General features: G+C 43.7%; 1 protein-coding gene across 6 annotated transcripts in view; it reads left to right on the top strand.

The window, feature by feature from the left end:
• The window catches only part of P4HA1 (prolyl 4-hydroxylase subunit alpha 1), a 38,952-nt gene extending 23,288 nt beyond the window's left edge, over positions 1-15,664 (top strand). Inside the window, exons 9-15 of one of the 6 annotated variants that reach the window (XM_055801516.1) lie at positions 568-638; positions 6,615-6,714; positions 8,076-8,129; positions 10,154-10,219; positions 10,726-10,794; positions 11,496-11,592; positions 12,055-15,664. In XM_055801516.1, coding sequence (XP_055657491.1) covers positions 568-638; positions 6,615-6,714; positions 8,076-8,129; positions 10,154-10,219; positions 10,726-10,794; positions 11,496-11,592; positions 12,055-12,125 — 528 coding nt within the window. In that variant the 3' untranslated portion in view covers positions 12,126-15,664. Of the gene's footprint in view, positions 1-567; positions 639-6,614; positions 6,715-7,958; positions 8,130-10,153; positions 10,220-10,725; positions 10,795-11,495; positions 11,593-12,054 lie in introns of all 6 variants that reach the window. The other 5 variants (XM_055801369.1, XM_055801230.1, XM_055801570.1 and 2 more) reach the window with 5 other exon arrangements.
• Positions 15,665-17,024: the final 1,360 nt, after the last annotated feature.

The following is a 17,024-nucleotide window of genomic DNA, read 5'->3' as shown; positions in this document are numbered from 1 at the left end:
AATTGTCTGAGATAATCCCGTGTACTCCTGTCTGGGCTCTTTTACCTCCTGCCTGACACAAATGTGGCAGAAGGCAAGCTCGTTTTCACCGGGTGCCTGGTTCTTTCCAGCTTGTCCAATGTTTTCTAAAATTGGCTGCCCTTAAATGAAACCACCTGCCCTCTGCCTGCTCCCTTCTCTGGTTTTAAAGTGGTAGTTAAAGATTGGCCGCACAGCCCATCAACGTTAAGCTAAAATTCTGAAAGGAATTAAACTTCTGGGTGAAGAGGAATTGTCTGTGAAACTCAGCATCGTAAATTACTCACAGAAAGTCTCTAGTTCAAAACAAAAAAAAAAAGTGTGAAAAAAAAGGGAGGAAAAAAGTGAAAGGACAATCTTAACCAAATTTTTCCAACCAATTTGTTTTGATTTGGACATGGCAACTACAGCTTCTGTTGCCCTTCCAATATTGCCAATTTAAGAGCATTGCATACCATCCAGACCAATCGGAACCCTTTCAAACACCTGTGGCTTGGCAAAAAAGCAGCCTACTAGGTGGGTAAGCCCTTGTCCTTTCTCTTTTTGTAGCTGAGCCGTGCTACTGTTCATGACCCTGAGACTGGGAAACTGACCACAGCACATTACAGAGTCTCTAAGAGGTAAGGGGAACGTCTTCCAAAGGTATACTCAGTCTGAGGAAGTCTGTTCTGGGGCTGTACTGCTTCATCTTTAAATGTGGGGCAAATAAGGATTTTGTGCAACCTGACGGTTCTTGGTGGCTCTTCAGAAGAAAGAGAATGGCCTGAAGCAAGCTGAGCTGTCATATAGCAAAGCGAGCGGTCTGGTGAAATAGAAAATAGTTCTCAGTGTTAGTGGTAGCCCAGGTGGGAGTGCCCTCTTTTGCTTAGCATGGCTTGTCTGGTGCTACTAACGTACTAAAATGTTGGCACAGCGCGGGGTTCTGCGACACTAACGACCGGTGGAAAAGGCTGCCTGCGCGGCTCACCGCTGCCGCTGGACTTCAGTGTTCATGGCTTAATACCAGGCACTGACTGATGAGCCACTGTAATTCATGGGAATAGCGCAAATTAAAGCTAGTTGATAATTGTAATGCATTTTCTTGTTTAAATGATTGAAAGTAGTCGCTGCTTTAATAGAAAACTAGTGTGGGTTGGTTTGGGTTGGTTTTTTTTTTTGTTGAAAGCTGAAATTAGAATGGGTAGTAGCTTAAGGGTTTTTATTTAGCTATGAATTTATTTAAACAGAAAAAAGTGTTTCAAAATACCGGATCACAAGAAGTTGGTTGATTTAGGAATGATTATAACTAACTCTCATGTAAACTAGTAAACCGTTGTAGGTGACGCCTGATCCTTAAAGCTAAGCTTGTTACAAGTAGCGGCAAGTTGAAAACTTCTGTTTTCATACATTGAGAACTGCCTCACCCCTTGCGCAGCGTGCAGGCCTGCTTCCTCATCAGAGCGCTGCAGGTAGTGGGAGTCCTTTGGAAACTGTCTGGTGAGCTTTACGTGTTGGCTCTTTAAAACTCCCTCTGCAGGCCTTCCCCCAGGAAGGACTTCAAGGACATACGTCTTCCTGTTGGACATATTTTGCATTTCATTTTTATTTTTTGTTTTGAATTTTAAAGTCTGTCTGTGACTTATCTGTCTTGATTATCTGTGACTGTGTATTTTAAAGAAAGCATTTATTCAGTCTTGGAATTTGTCCTCTGTGACTCAAGAAACTTGTTAATCCATTTGAACATGTCCTCACGTTTTCTGTCAAACGTGATAAGCCGATAATTAGAGAAGGTGGCCAGATCACTAATTGAAATTGAAATGCATAATTGCCCCCTATTTAAATAGATGATCCTTAGTAAAAGATCTTTTTATTTAGAGTTTTTGTTTTTTCTTCAGTGGGAAGTGTTATGCCTTGGGACTATTGCAGATGCCACAAGTCAGCAAAAATAGTATTAGACAACACCCATCATTAAAAGCAGATCTCCTTGTGAATTCATGCAGCTGATGGGGCAGCCAGGTCCCCTTCGCCATCACCTTGCTGTTGGCTTTGTGATCTGACAAAACAACTGCTTCTCTTAGGGCTTGAATCTAGAATTAACTGCGTGCTGTACCTTGCCTAGGGACTTTGTGATAAAGCGTAAGGGCAGCCGCTGGCTGTGCAGTGCTGCTGCCTCCTTGGCGTGGAGAGCCTCAGGGGTAGTGCCTGGTGGAGGGGACCCTTAAACCTTTAAGGTTTAGTGCTCAGGAAGATGACATTCTGGGCCTTCCTTCCACCGTACATAAGGAACACACAGAATTAAACTGGATTTTACTGAGCTAAGCTTTTTAATTCCGTATCTTACTGGAAACTGGAATTAGAACTGCAAAGAAACATACAAGTAAATGGGGCACAGCACACTGGGAAGTTAGCAAAGATGGTTTTCAGAGCGTAGGAACTGCCTCTGAGGGTGGAGGGGGGACTTCCCTTCTCAGGTTTCCCATTGCCTTTGCATTCCTCCATGGGCAGATTGTTTAGGATGTGTATACTTTCCAAGAGAACTCAACACCTAAACCTATAGTGGGAGGGTAAAAGGCACCCCCAAAAACCCCAAGCCCCGCTGCTTTAGAAGGATCATGTTATTGATGCTGGATTGCTGAGATTCTCTTGCAGAACCACTGGTAGAAACATCTTTTGAGCTGTTTCAGCTGGTTTGGATTCCAGATGAATCATTGCTCCTGAAAACCAAAAAAATTCTTGCTTTATTTTTTTAATAGATGAGTGCTTTCCCCCTCACATTCTTTCCTAGCAAATGCACTTCTAAATTACAGCATTCCTCTCTCTTTGAGAGGACTACTGTTCGCGGTGCAGTACGTGGCAGGCTGTATAAAAGGGGGCACCTTGCCAGCAGTATGAGGAGCACCATCGAGCCGTGCTGTGTGCGGTACCAGAATAAACTCAGCCACTCTGACACTGCTTTTAAAGAAGCTGGGTTTTTGCTCTCTCTGCCCAGCAGCTAGTCAGAGCTTGTAGCGTATGATGTTAAAGTCTCTGCTTCAGCGATACCAGTTGGTGCTTTTATTCACTCGCTGTTGCATCTCTACTAGTACTTTTTACATACAAAGCACATTTTAGAAAGTTTTTTCGACATAAATGCAAGCATTCAGTGTGACCGCTGGCTGTTACAAAAGCAGTGTTGAAATATGCTGGTGTAGCTGAGCCCTAAGGACACAGCCTTTGTAATATCTGGTACTAGACCAGCTAGTGCAGTTGGAGATGAGCTTTTGGGTGTGTAAGCCCTTGGACGTCATGTAGCTCTGGACAGTTGTCCGGGTGGTGTTTTTTTCTAATGTACTGATTAGTCTAAAATTATTTCTGCGTATAAGTAGTGCTTCCAAAAGTCTCTAAGAAGGTACCTGAGACAGCCTTAGGGAGGACTAAATGTAATTATTGCTAGCTGTTTGTAATGAATATGAAAGTTGCTGAAAGCCAGATCTCTGTGTGAGGAAGAAGAAAAGCAAACCCCAGCCATGAATTCAGCACATCAATGAAATTCTTTCAATTTCTTTAACATATTAGCTTAGTGCATGTGTGTCTCTATACAAAGCCAAATGGGACACCAAAATACTGTGCCTTTGTAGTCAGGGAATTTTGGGGTTTGATGTGGCAGATATTCAGAAACATCAAGGCCTTAAGCAAGTCACCCACGCTTTAAACTGCCATGCTTATGACGTCCCAGAAATAAGCCTGTCTCTTTTCATTATGAAGTTTTCTGCCCATGGTGGACTCATAGGTGTCAGCTGGTCAAAAATATGACAGAATGTTGTTCGTGAATTAACCTGCGAGATAAACAACTTAATTTAACAAATGTACATTGAAGAGCAGAGCTGTGTGCATTTACTGAATCATGCTGAACCTTGAACAATGCATATATTAAAAAAAAAAGTTGGCTGAGCACAATCTGAGGCTCTTAATTCTGCATCACATATGCCACTAGGTGAAGGGGTTTTTTGTTTGTTGTTTTTTTTTCTTTTTTGACAGATGAGTAGGAAAAGAGATGGCTTTGTGTGAAGAAGTACCTGCTGTAAATGGTCTTGAACTAGGCACAGGCATTCTTTGATGTCACTAAAGGACCAAGGCTGAGACTACCACATAGGACAGATTTGCTGCATTTTGTGAAGGCCGCTAGGCAAAGTCTGCAGTAACCAAAGGTCTTTCTTGTGTGTATTCTCAGTGCAGCAGGCACAGGGACTTGCTGGTGCTGGGCAGTTGGTGCAGGGTTCTGCAGGCCATCCTGAGCTCTCTGCCCTTACTGAAGCAGGTTGGGCGATGCTTACACAGGGTTAAATCACAGCGCAGAACTACAGGCCTCCCCCTAGGTTTTATTCAGCAACCAGCAGACAGGCTGGCACTTGGAATATGCTTTCAGTTCCCCGTTTCCTTCACCTTTCATAGACTTTCTTTGTATCCTTGGGCAATTAATTTTATTTCTAAAATAGATATGGTACTTTCCCTCATGAAAGGATGTAGTATTCTCACTGTTGAAAGCATTTGTTGCAATTCTAAACAACCAACATAGTAAAAATGCTTGCTTTTTTTGGTTTTTTTTCTTTAAAGCCTTTATGTGTCACCTATACAGAGGTAGCTAGAGCCTACGCTTTGAAGCTGATGGCTGTGTTGGGGCTTTTCTTGTGCATTAAATGTGAGCGTTACCTGTTCAACATGGCTGCATAGCTGCTTTTTTTTTTGGGGGGGGGGGCAGTGGGGGGGAAGAACGCTTCATAAGTAGTCTTTGCATTCTCCTAGCACCTTAAATCAAAGAAGGTTGCATTGTAACACTTCTTTATACTAACAGGGTTCAGAAATGGATGAATCTGTGTATGTGTTTGTGCAAGTCTGTCTTGAGAAATCTTTATAGTTACTTGTCATTTTAAAAAATGCTCGTAGAGATTCTGTAACCTGTGTCAGTGCCTTGTGTCATGTCATGCTACTGTTCCTCCCATGCAAAGTATTTTGTCAATACAGATTTTAACAAAACCAACCTTAATTTAGTATAGATGTGAAAGTTAATTTGAGTAGAAATACTGTGATGTACTCACCAGCTAGGCTCTGAGCACAGGTATTTCTGTCCGAGTCTTGTAAAAGCAGCAGGAACCACTGATGAGCCCAAAAGTCCAAGTCAGGTGCTAGAAAAAAGGTAGAACTAGCTGTCTCCCTTTTCCTGCTAAAAGGGGGGACTAGCTGTCTCCATTTTCCTGCTAAAAGGGGGGGGGGGGCCGGGAAATGGGGCCGAATCACCAATATTATCATCCACATTAGTGACTAGCAGGGGACTGGCAACGTAAATAGAGAAGAGGAGCACTGAGATAGTGAGCATGCCAAGAGGGAGAAGAGAGGGACTGGATAAAATGAAGGTGCGTTGGCCAGAATGGGGTGTGAGTAAAGCAGCAAGAAAATAAGCATCATGTGAGCAAATGAGTTCTTTTTAAAAAAAAGTAAAAGAAAAAAAGCCAGCAGGTAGATGAAATCACTATTTTTTCAAAAAGAACAAAATGTTACCTTGTAAAGAGATGAAAAATGCCTGTGTGTTTCCATGTAAGCAACTGGATGTGTTCACGGCTGGTAAGGGTGCTGCGGTTACACTGTTTGTGCCCTCTGCTGCCAAACACTATTCTGGGTATGTGGCTGCTTCTGGATGACAGAACTGCTTTCAAGAATGAACCACCACTTAAGAGTAGAAAATGCTGCTCTGGGTGTGGGTGAAGGCAGTGACTCTCATGCAGAACTGCTTCTCTACCTGTTCATACCTTTCTCTGCTAACTAGTTTGCCAGTTATTTTAAATGGCTTATTTCTAGCTGAAAAACTCTAACGTACAGTAGGAGGCAGACATTTTGAAGATGCCTTTGGAACTGTGAGGTTGACCTTTCACATTTATATTTTAAAAAAGATGTTGGGTTGGTTTGGGGTTTTTTTTCCCCTTAAAAACCATTGTGTACCTGAAACACGTTAATTACCAAATTCATAAGGGGATGTTGTGGTAGAAGTTGTTCAACAGGGAAAATGTTAAAGAATTTAATGCATTATTTAATTGTTTTCATAATGATTTTTATTACCATTGCACAGGTAAGTAATGTGAAAGGAGAGCCAAGTTACAATTAATCACATAGACCCAGCCTATGTTACATAAAGCAACTCACCTATTCCTTTCCCCAGTGTTGCTTCAAAATGCATCAAATGTGGAGTCTAAATCTAAATGATCTGTCTGGAATGGGTAAGGGCAAAACTGCTCTGTGCCTGTTTTAGAAAACGGCTTGAAGCAGATGTCACTCCTTGGAACATTTTCTTCAGTCATTCGCTAGTCTAGTCTAGTACGGCAATTAAGGCCCTTAGTTTTAGCATTTCCTTAAGTCAGCACTGTAAGTGTTCTTTCCAGAAAACATGTTTATTAAATGCAGGTCTTTGTCATGTCCTGGAAATATTTCTGATCATCCTACCAAATTCTTCAAAAGTATGAAAAAATAAACTCAAATGCTAAGTAAGTCCAAATGTTGCTTTTGTACGGCTAGCTTACAGGCTGCTATTACCATATTTTAATAATTTATATGAATTATTCCCCCCCCCCCCCCCCCCCCCCCCTTAGTGCTTGGTTGTCTGGATACGAAAGCCCTGTGGTATCTCGCATTAACACGAGGATACAGGACCTAACAGGACTTGATGTCTCCACAGCAGAGGAACTACAGGTAAACTGGTAGGACAAGGTGGTGAATGACAGTTAGCATTTTGTTGCAGGTGGCTTTGTGTGCACACTGTGCTTGCTCAGGTGTGTTGGTGAGGTGGCCACAAAAGCTCAGTGCCCCGGGGGTGACTGGTTTCATTCAACGCTGTGGGAGGAATGAGTGAGTTTTTTACAGGGAGGAAGAAACAGAGCTGTCTTTGCAGCTTGCTTTAGCGTGAAACGGCTTTCTATGGCTGGAGGGAAACAGTAACAAATGAAACGCCTGATGTTTGTTGAAGTGGACATGTAGTTCCTTCTTACTTATACCGGTAAAACTGAGTTTCGTTGCTGCAGGGTCAAACTTTGCTGTTGTGCTGATAGTAAAGAGCTTAGCTTGACTAATACTTCAGGAAAGGGGGAGAGAATGGGTGTTTAGATTTGCCTTCCCATTCTTAGTCCTAGACTAACCACCTGTTTGGTGTCTCTGTAACGGGGGGAAGGACTGACTGTACATGGAACCTGAGTAAATGTTATTTTAGAAGTACTTTTAATTAATCGGCAAAAAGGACAGTGTATCCTCTTTTTCACTGACATAGAGCTGAAAAAGTGATTTAAACTTGAATGATGTAGAAGTGCCATGACCTACTTTGAAGAGAGTAGAGCCTGTAAAGTTTCTATAGAACAGAAATGTTTTTCTAACCTAGGGAAGTACCACATTCCTTACCAGGAGTACCCTGCATCTTGCGGTGCCAGTCAGGGATGTGCTGCTGCTCTTGTAAACAAGCTTCTTGGGGCTCCTTGCAGTCTGCAGCTGTCTGGGTCTTCAAGAGTTTCAAAAGTTTCATGGCCAGGTTCTGTGACCTGAAAGTCATTAGATCAGACAGAGCAGGCACTCAGAAATGGGAGAATGTCTTTACCTGTTGAGCTGGGGGGTGAACAGAAGAGCTTTCAAAGAAAGCCAGTGCTGGGGAAGGGGAAGGCCAGCTGCTTTGCAGTTCAGAACGGCTAAGACAGACGGAAGGGCTGAGACCCTAAAGCTCAGAGTGCCGTTTTGGCTCTACACTGATGAGTCTGGCTGAAGTCAGAGCTATTTGTCAAGGAACCCAGTAGGACTTCACTGCATACGGTACAGGTTAGCTGTCAGAGCCTTGTAATTTCCTATGGCTTCATTTTTAACCTTGACCTCTCAAGAGGTTGTAGATGATGGTCAGATTCTCCTCTGGATAAAACACTGCTTTACTAGATTTTGTGCTTCTCCTTTCACTGTAGGTAGCCAACTACGGAGTAGGAGGCCAGTATGAGCCTCATTTTGATTTTGGAAGGGTAAGTCCTGTTTCCTGTTTCCATCTCTTTCTTCTTCACAAGCACTGTGTTTCTCTTTTTCAGGTGGCAAATTATGGAGTGGGAGGACAGTATGAACCCCACTTTGACTTTGCACGGGCAAGTAAAGAGATGGAGGAGAGATAGTCACCTGGTGAAGCCTTGGCCTCTTGGCTGTGGCACAATTTTTATTCTTCAATGTGTATTAAATTTTGTAGCTTTTCAATTTCTTCTAATCCATGTTAGTGGAGAAAGCCCTCTAAACCACCAGCTGAAGCGATAAAAATTTGGGGCATTACAGAGCAACAAGGTTTTTCTTCCAAAATGTAATTAAGAAAGATATATTGATGACTTAGAATTCTTAACAGAGCAAAGGGCATTAGCTTTATTCTAAATCAGAGGAAACGTTTAGAAATATTCTGGCTGGCCAAGGTACTGGCCATGTAAAGCTATTTTGTTTAAAACCACTGAAGGATATACAGCTAAACTGTATAAACACTTGGCGTATGACATGTGCGGCAGATGATGAGCTAACATGCATCCAGGCACGGAAGCCACCGTAGCCGTGTCTGCAGTGCCAGGCATTGCTGAATAAGGCAAACGTGGCTGCACGGCTGAAAGCTTCATGTCCTCTTCTATGAGAGAGACGTAGGCAGCGTAGGAAAATTTGCATTGCAGCTTACCGTGTCCATCTGTGATGCGGAAGGAGAACCTCTTTCCCTAGAGCTGAGACATCTTGCTTACTGTGGAAGAAATTTTGAAAACGGCAAGTGCTCTGTTACTGTGGTTTACCTGCTGATTGCTAGCAGACTCTGAAACTGGAAAAAGCCTACCAAGGCCTTCTCATCCCACTGTCCTTAAAAATTATTTAAATTCTCAACCTATTTCTGTTCCAGCTTAAATTGCGGACTGCTGGAAATAATGCCACTGAATTCAGTTGGTTATTTATTGGGCATACGTACGTGTGATTTAACACCTTCAGATTAACTTTATGCTGGGAATCCAAGCCACCAACTATTAATCAGAATCTCTGCTCTGTAAGCACATGCTCAAAAGCATTGCAAATGATTAACAGGTTTTGTTGGGAAATGCATGGGTTGATTTCTGGAGTAATGATTGCCTGAATTTTAGCACACACATAGAAATGGTGGTCACAGCCAGGGTGGGTTCTAGAAGTGAAGACGGGTGTGTGACAAAAGTGGGTATCTGAACCCATCAAAATAGGGCTTTTTGAAAGTCAGTGATAAAATACCCTCTTTGCTACCAGACGGCTCTCAGGGCTACTTTGTTAGCCTGTGAGCAGCTCTGCTGAGGTGCACTCGCCTTCCTCCCTCCTTCCCAGCTGTAGGGAAGAGCACTGGTAACATGCCCCAGAACGCGCACACATGCTGGAGCGTGGCAGGGAGGCAGCTGGTGGCCTCGCAGCTGCACCACACGCCTTCCCGTGCGTTTAGGCAGGGACATACCTTACTCCTGTCGAAGGCTTGGGGAACGGCTGCCACAGACGCCCTGCGGCTGGCAGCGTGTTGCTTAATGAATCATTGTTGGATTTTTAATGGCACTCTGGAACGCCTGTATACCAGGGAGGAGTGCAGAACGCGGCCAGCCGGCCAGGTGGAGCAGCAGCCTGCCTGGCACAGCAGCTGGCACCTGCAGCTCCAGCGCAAGGTCAGAGAGGCCAGAGGGGGTGATGGCCACAAATGCAGGACCACCCCCAGGGGAGCAGGGCTGGCAGCTGCCCTCAGGGCACGCGTGGGGCCACCTCTGCGGCAGGGGGATGGAAGAGCTGCCCTTGCTGTTGATAATCTTGGCTGAGGACAAGAGGGGATAAGTGAGTGTAATTAAATCATTAAGTTTGCGGCCGTGAAGACGATTTGTATAGTAATTTTCAGACAGTACCGTTGCTTCTTATCCACCAGCAATTTAGGCTTATGCCCTCCCTGCCCTACAGAGTTTTAAAATGCCTGGTTTATTTAAATTAATAGACAAGACTCATATTGCATTCTCCCCTCCTTCCAGCTAGAGGGATTGAATTAGTTTTTCTGCATGACTTTGTCTGCTGCTGGCTCTGCAGCTGTATGTCATTGGCTCCTCTCAATAATCAAAAGGAAATGCTTATTAAATCTGCTTGCTTTTATTCACAGAAAGATGAGCCAGATGCTTTTAAGGAATTGGGAACAGGCAACAGAATTGCTACTTGGTTGTTTTATGTAAGTGATGTATTTCTGCCATGTGCTAGTGCTGAAAATATCTGTCACTGCATATCCTGTACCATTGAATGATTTCATTACATTTCTTTACTGAAGTGACTTGCAAATGAAGGCAGCCACCAACTTAGCGGTAATACATACAGGGTATCTTCTTACCTGTTAGTGATGGTTCTCCCGTTTGTTCTTCAGAAGGCTTTCTTCCTCAAAGTTGAGCATGAGCTTATATTATTTGACTGTCTATTCATTTTTGTATCTGCATCGGTATTTATAGCATGCTCGTTCCCAAAACATTTGAGCATGTGACATTCAGGGTGAGACCGACTGTTGCATTGGAACAAAGTGGGCGGGTCTCGGCCTTTGTTAAGACTGTTAATCAAGCAGCCTCTGCTCGCTAATTGGGAGGTAGAAATTAAGTTGTTCAGTAGCCGAATTTTACTTTACTAAAACGTGACACTTGGAAATGCATCGGCTTGCAACTTAACCTGTGCCTTTTCCCACCTCTTCAGATGAGCGATGTGTCAGCAGGGGGCGCTACTGTCTTTCCTGAAGTGGGAGCTAGTGTTTGGCCCAAAAAGGTAAGCGGGGCGTTTTATCCAGGCTAACCCCTCCTCTCTCCGCTACTCAAAAATACAACAGATGTATAAACGCTTAAAACGAAGCTTTAAAATGAGTTTATATAAAGAAGATTAGAGTACTATTCATGGAGCACAGAGGTACTTAAAACTAAGTGAAGCGACCGGAGCACTACCGCTGATTCCAAGGGCCTCTGTTGTTTTGCATGTTAATGCATAGTTGTGTTTTGGACTAAACTGCTTCTAACGCATAGGCTTTGCAAAACATTACAATATTTCAAAACGTTTTGAAAATACTTAAATCTGTAAATAGGTTTAGTCTCGAGGTGTCTGTAGGCAGTTATCCCTGAAATTCTGTGTTCCTGTTAGTTTTTTTCCCTCAGAAGGGTCACAGATAAGGTCTTTTTTCACTGGCCTGCTCTCATTTTTAGTAAATTGTCTTGCTTTCTGAAACTGCTCAGAATTGAATGAAACTGGCTTAGAGTTTAAAAAGAATCAGCATCCAAGTATATATGGACACGGAATGAGTCCAAGGAGACCCATTCCTTAGGAAAGCAAATGGTGGAATATCCAAAAGAGCCTTCAGTTTAAAAGGAACATTTGAAATAAAAATACACATACCCCTGCCTTATCGTCGAGTAACTTGGTGTGAAAGTATGTATTGCACAGAGCAAAATGCTGAGGGTTTTCACTGCAATTTCCAGGGAACAGCTGTATTCTGGTACAACCTCTTTCCAAGTGGAGAAGGAGATTACAGCACGCGGCATGCAGCCTGCCCAGTACTAGTTGGAAACAAATGGGGTAAGTACCCCTCATGTTGTTTGCACTGCCTGTGACCTGGAGGTCTGGGGCTTTGGTGGTGGGTTGTCTTGGTTTTCTTTTTCCTCTGGACTTCGTGGTGGAATAAAAAGCAGCCAGAAATTAGGTCCTTTATAAGGAAATCTACTTTATAGCTCTATCTGTCTACTTCATAGCGCTCTCTCTCTTTCATGTATATATATTATATATAGTAGCATATTTTAATATATATATGTAATACTGCATCTACTTTAATAGTCTTTTGTAGTTTTGCAGCTACTGGAAGGTTTTTTTCCCCTCTTGGATTTATTAGACCAAATTCCCATTTGTGTATGTATTAAAATACTTCAGAAAATTAAGATAATCCTGTGCTTACTTAAAAGCTGGCAGGCAGCGTATATTTAGCTTAAATAGAAACATGAGCTAACCAGGTGCAGTGATCGTATACCTTTTATGTCTTTGCAGTATCCAATAAATGGCTCCATGAGCGGGGACAGGAATTCCGAAGGCCGTGCACTTTATCAGAGTTGGAATGATGCAGACTCATCCTTTGTCTCTTCTGTATTCAGTTTGTGTAAAATGCACACGTCTCCTACAGTTTACAATTGACTAACACTCCACTACAGGTTCAGTCTTCAACTACACCGGTGTTTCATCTGTGGACAAAACAAACATGCTTTTAGTTCCCTTTAAATATCTCCTTAAGGTTTTATGAACAGACTATATTAAGATCTATGAGTGTTACAGGAAAAAAAAAAAAAAAAAAGGACAAAATACAGATCAGGGCCACAACTAACAGTGGTGGTGTGTGTGGTGTTCCCTTCACCATCGCCCCCTCAGATCAGCGTGGCCAGCCAGTGATGGTTTGCTTAGAGCCCTCCTCACAACCGTCAGTCTACTAAGGGCAGGGCGGGACGATTCAATGGGAGGGCTCCCTTCTAAGGCAGGCTGAATTAAACCAGCTCATATTCCTCAATTTCCAGAGGTCTGACTCCTTGCTTTTCCAGAGTACCTGACCACTACTGTTGAGAACTGCAGGCATGGTTTGTGTTTCTCTGCGGAACAGGTTGTTACCATGTTTTAGCCCATTTTTCCACTTCTGCGAAAGCCCCAGTTTTTAAACTATCTTCCTTCTCAGCCTCTGTGGGGAATTTGGCTCTTAACCTTGCAAATGTGAGCCAGCAGTTCCAAACACATAGATGAGATGCTTCAGCAGTGTTGTGCCAAACACATGCCTGCATTAGAGCAGCCTGACAACAATTAGAGCCCATCTTCCCTTCATTCTTTTTCTTTCATGTTTGTCCACATAAACAAATGCTGCTTTTATTCTGTCTTGGTAGTCAACTCTTACATCTGTTCCTTGGGCAGTGGGGATGGGAATGTTACCATCTTCATTAATCAAAATAATTGTGCCTTAGGATACTGGAATTTCAAATTGGTTATAAGGCTTCAGGTGATGAGGTAATACATGGTCCTTGCAGAATGCTCTCCACCCTTGTCTTCCCAGTTCTCAAGGTTCTGTGAGAAACAGATGGCCTATTTATAATCCTAAATCTTTTGTAGATGGTTTTTATTTTGCCAATGTTTTTCCTGCTGTGGACGCTGAATGCAGGTCACAGCAGTGACATGCCTTTAGTCACGGGGCGACTGTTTGCACAGGATGGTTTGGTGTTGCTTACCTTGCAGAGGCTGCCTCTGCTGTGCGCCTCGTGCTGCCTCCCCTCTCTTTAGCTGTCACTGGCACCCGTGAGGGAGGAAGCGCTGGGAAGGGGCCTCCTGCAGAGGCTCTGGTGCTGCTCACTTCACTGCTGCTCTTCCCACGAGCCAGGGCTGGAGCTGTTCCGATTCACGCCGCCCACACAGAAAAAGTGTCCCCCCAGTCAGCACTGCCCGCACTGGAAGAACTTGCTCACAGTGACTTTCAGGGACCTTAGTTTGTGACGCGTCATCCTTACACTGAGATGAAGCTGAAGCCTCTGAGGGAGATGAGACTGTGGCTGCTGTAGCTGTTGAACTTTGGTTCTGCTCATCAGACTCCTGTGGGAGGAATAACTGCCGTCCCCCCCCGCTGCCCCCGGCACAGGAATTGCTAAGCAGGGTGGGGAGAGGCTGCAGAGAGGTTCGTTCGCTTTCCTAAGCCGTTTCTCTTCAACAGCAGGATTTTTAGCAAAATGTCTGAATATTCCACTAGCACAAGGACAAGAATCAAACTGAGCTGCACCAGAGTCTACCTAAACAGTCTGGTTTTCTGGATGATGATGGTTTTACTGATGTAGAGGTCAAGCCTGAAGTCTTTACCAAGGGAAAAATTCCAATTTTAGTTAATTGGATTTTCTGCCTCAATACAATCTTGAAAATTGAGCCAAAACGTAGATTAAGCCAACTGTTGTTAACATGCTAGAAATACCTCTGTAATACTGAGAATGCAGTTTAAGGTACTATAGTTTGAGAAACTGCATACTTTCAGAAGACACTTTAAAAATGTTGCTGGAAAATTCATTGTTAAATTTCTGCTGAGCCTGTTAGCAATGGGACCTACGTAACTGTTTATCCTTAGCCCTGCACCTTCTTGCATTTGACTGTGCTTTTGGCAGATGTGAAACAAAGTCCATCCAGCACTTAAGAAAACAAATAAAAAGAAAATCAGAAATAGTTCCACCTCACGTCTGTACTGCTCATTTATTCAAAATAGCTGGTAAGCTAGAGCAGTATCTAATATATAAATAGATTCACCAAAGAAATAGGTTATCGGAGCATATTTTTGATCGCTAAATCATAATCATTTAAAAAACCCACATAACATTTCTACTTACCGGAGTTTTCTCCCTTTCACACAGTGTCATTCATCTCCATTCCTATCCATGGTTTTCTCTTTCCCATCTTTTTTAGTCCTTTAAGCTCCAAAAAAGGGTAACCATGGCTGCAGGTAAGTCCTGCCACTTTCCTGCAAGTAAAAGAATACAGCAAACAACGTGGTCTTAGGAGTCTTGCCTTTGGGGCTCTGATTTTCTCTCAGTAGCTCCAAGGCAACTGCTAATGCTTTTAGAAAAGCCAGGCCTGCACAGTTAACAAGCACAAAATATCAGTGTATTGCCACCACAAACACATTTCGAAAATGCATCTGGTTTTGCTATTACAGAAAACCTGGGGTTTTTTTCTAAAGTAAGCAGAGGAGTTACTTGGCATATTAAAATAATTACAAGCTAAAAGTTGTAGAATTTACACAAGGTAAGAGAAGCAGTGAATAAAAAGTGTCAGTGACTGCTTTAGGTACTGTTGTAGTGGAAGAAAACACTATGGTCTCTTACATAGTGGTTGGAGCAATAAGAAACAATAATTTTGTTACATTAAACAAGGGGTTTGGGGTTTTCCCCCCATCTCTGTTCAACCAACACCAAAAGATGAATGACAAGCTTGAGAGAAGTTGTGGAATGTCTGGGGAAGTTTGCTAAACAATTACCTCCCTGACCCCAACTACCATCAACTACTTCCAGTGTTAAAACATCATTTTAAAAATGGTCTGTAAGAGGCATTGCTTGGGGAGTAAAAGTATTTTAGTGCATGACTTTTTAAAGCGGTGAACTATACTCAATGACTTGCAATTCTTTGGGGAAGAAAATTATTTTTTTGACAGTGGAACATTTCACTTGGTTTAAAAAAAAAAAAAAATCCCTCAAAACTAAAATTGAAGTGTGCTGAGGCACATCAGACCAAAATGTTCCGGATTATTAGAAGAGAAAGGGTAAGCTTATTTTTTTAAACTACAGACAATCCGTATTTCCTTTTTCCACTGCAGTAGTGTTTATGCAACTAACACTAAATATGTAAGGGATTATTACACAGATGGTGCTGCTGCTTTCTGCCTTACCCCTTCATTTCTTAAAGGGCTTTTGGATCAAGAGCATGGCTCCTGTGTGAATCTAGTTTTGTATTAAAGATGATTGAAAACTGTGGCTCACAGTGACCGACAATGGAGAAACTGCCTTACTGTTAAAATTTTTGTAATAAAATCTTTAATGTAAAAAAAATGGGCTTAAAATAAAAGCCACTGCCATTAGCAGTGAAAAATCCTCCACATCACCCTCTCCTTATATACGGCTGTTGTAAATCTGATCACACAGATTTTTATCACCATATGCGTTCCCTAGAAACTGAGCTCATTTGTTTTGCTTCGTAGTCTAGGCGGGCAGGTGCAGAAGATGCTCATACCAAGTTACTACTAAACGCTTTCTCAGACCCAAACTTTGTCTGTCAGTTGGAAACACAGCACTAATGGGCTGCAAAAGGCGGGGGTGGGGGGCAGATAACAGGGCTGAAAGCATGTTGTGGGCAAAAATTTACGAAAAGGAACTGAACTGCTCTTAGGGAGGAGTATGGATCAGCCCCGCTGTCTCCGTAAGGCACTGATTTGTGGCAGTAGCTGGTGTGGGATTTGATAGTGACATGGGAACTGCGTGAGCTTCTGGCCTGAAACTCAAAATAAGCACAGGAAAGGGTCAGCCGCAGAGGGACCCTTTTCCAGGGGTCACAAATACTTCCGTTGCCTGAAGCCAAGGGGTCAACCAACCCGTTGTTCTGAATAATTGTAGGGAGGGGAAGACAACCAGACTGTCCTGCAATACAGACACCAACAGCACCACCAGAAGCAGAGAGCATTTACATGGAGGAAGGTCAGGTTGATGTCTTCCATAATCAAGACTTGTGCAGATGATATGCTACAGCTGTTCCTGTGCCTCACTCTCTCAAAACACCAGCGCTCATACTTCGTTTGGTCATTGGGAACTTGCACAAAGGCATAGCAAGGACTGGTTAGAAGCCTTGATCCTTTTGCCTGTGGAATGGAGACCACTTGCCGGTGATGGAGCACTTGGCTTGCAGTCGGGGAACTGCCCTCCCTTCCTCACAGAGCCCACAGACACAGCTGATGTGCTCACAAATTTAGCAGCCACGAGATAGGAAACAAGTAAAGCATACCCACAATTTTTTATTTTGGACACATTGATTCCGTCCCCAGTTCCTCCATGCATGCTGCGAAACGGCTGCCGTGTCCCTCTCAGTAAGGTGGGCCAACGCCAGGAGAGCATGAGCAGCCGGGCGGTTCTGTGCTCAGAGAACAGCGCTCACCCCCAGCCCCCAGAGCTTGTTGGGGTGTTTGGGGGCTGCTCTCCAGCTGCTCGGCCTGGGGACGATGCTCCCTTGCCCCAGGCCAGCAATGGCTGAAGCAGGGCTGCCCCTTTGCAAGCGGGCATGAGGCTCTGCTGCCAGCCTGGCCCCCCAGCTGCTGTTGCCAAGCCAGCAGCGCAGGGGCTCAGCGGGGCCTCGGGCAGGAGAGGTCACAGCCTTCCCTTCTGTCACCAGAGAGGGGCTGCCCTGCACGGGACCAGCGGCCCTTTGCCCCCTCCCACGGAGGAAGGCAGGATTGTGGCTCAGCACTG

This window comes from Falco peregrinus, chromosome 1 (assembly GCF_023634155.1).
Source record: "Falco peregrinus isolate bFalPer1 chromosome 1, bFalPer1.pri, whole genome shotgun sequence".
Classification (NCBI taxonomy): Eukaryota; Metazoa; Chordata; class Aves; order Falconiformes; family Falconidae; genus Falco; species Falco peregrinus.
The sequence above is the reverse complement of the archived record's forward strand: the minus strand, read 5'-3'. Positions and strand labels throughout refer to the sequence as shown.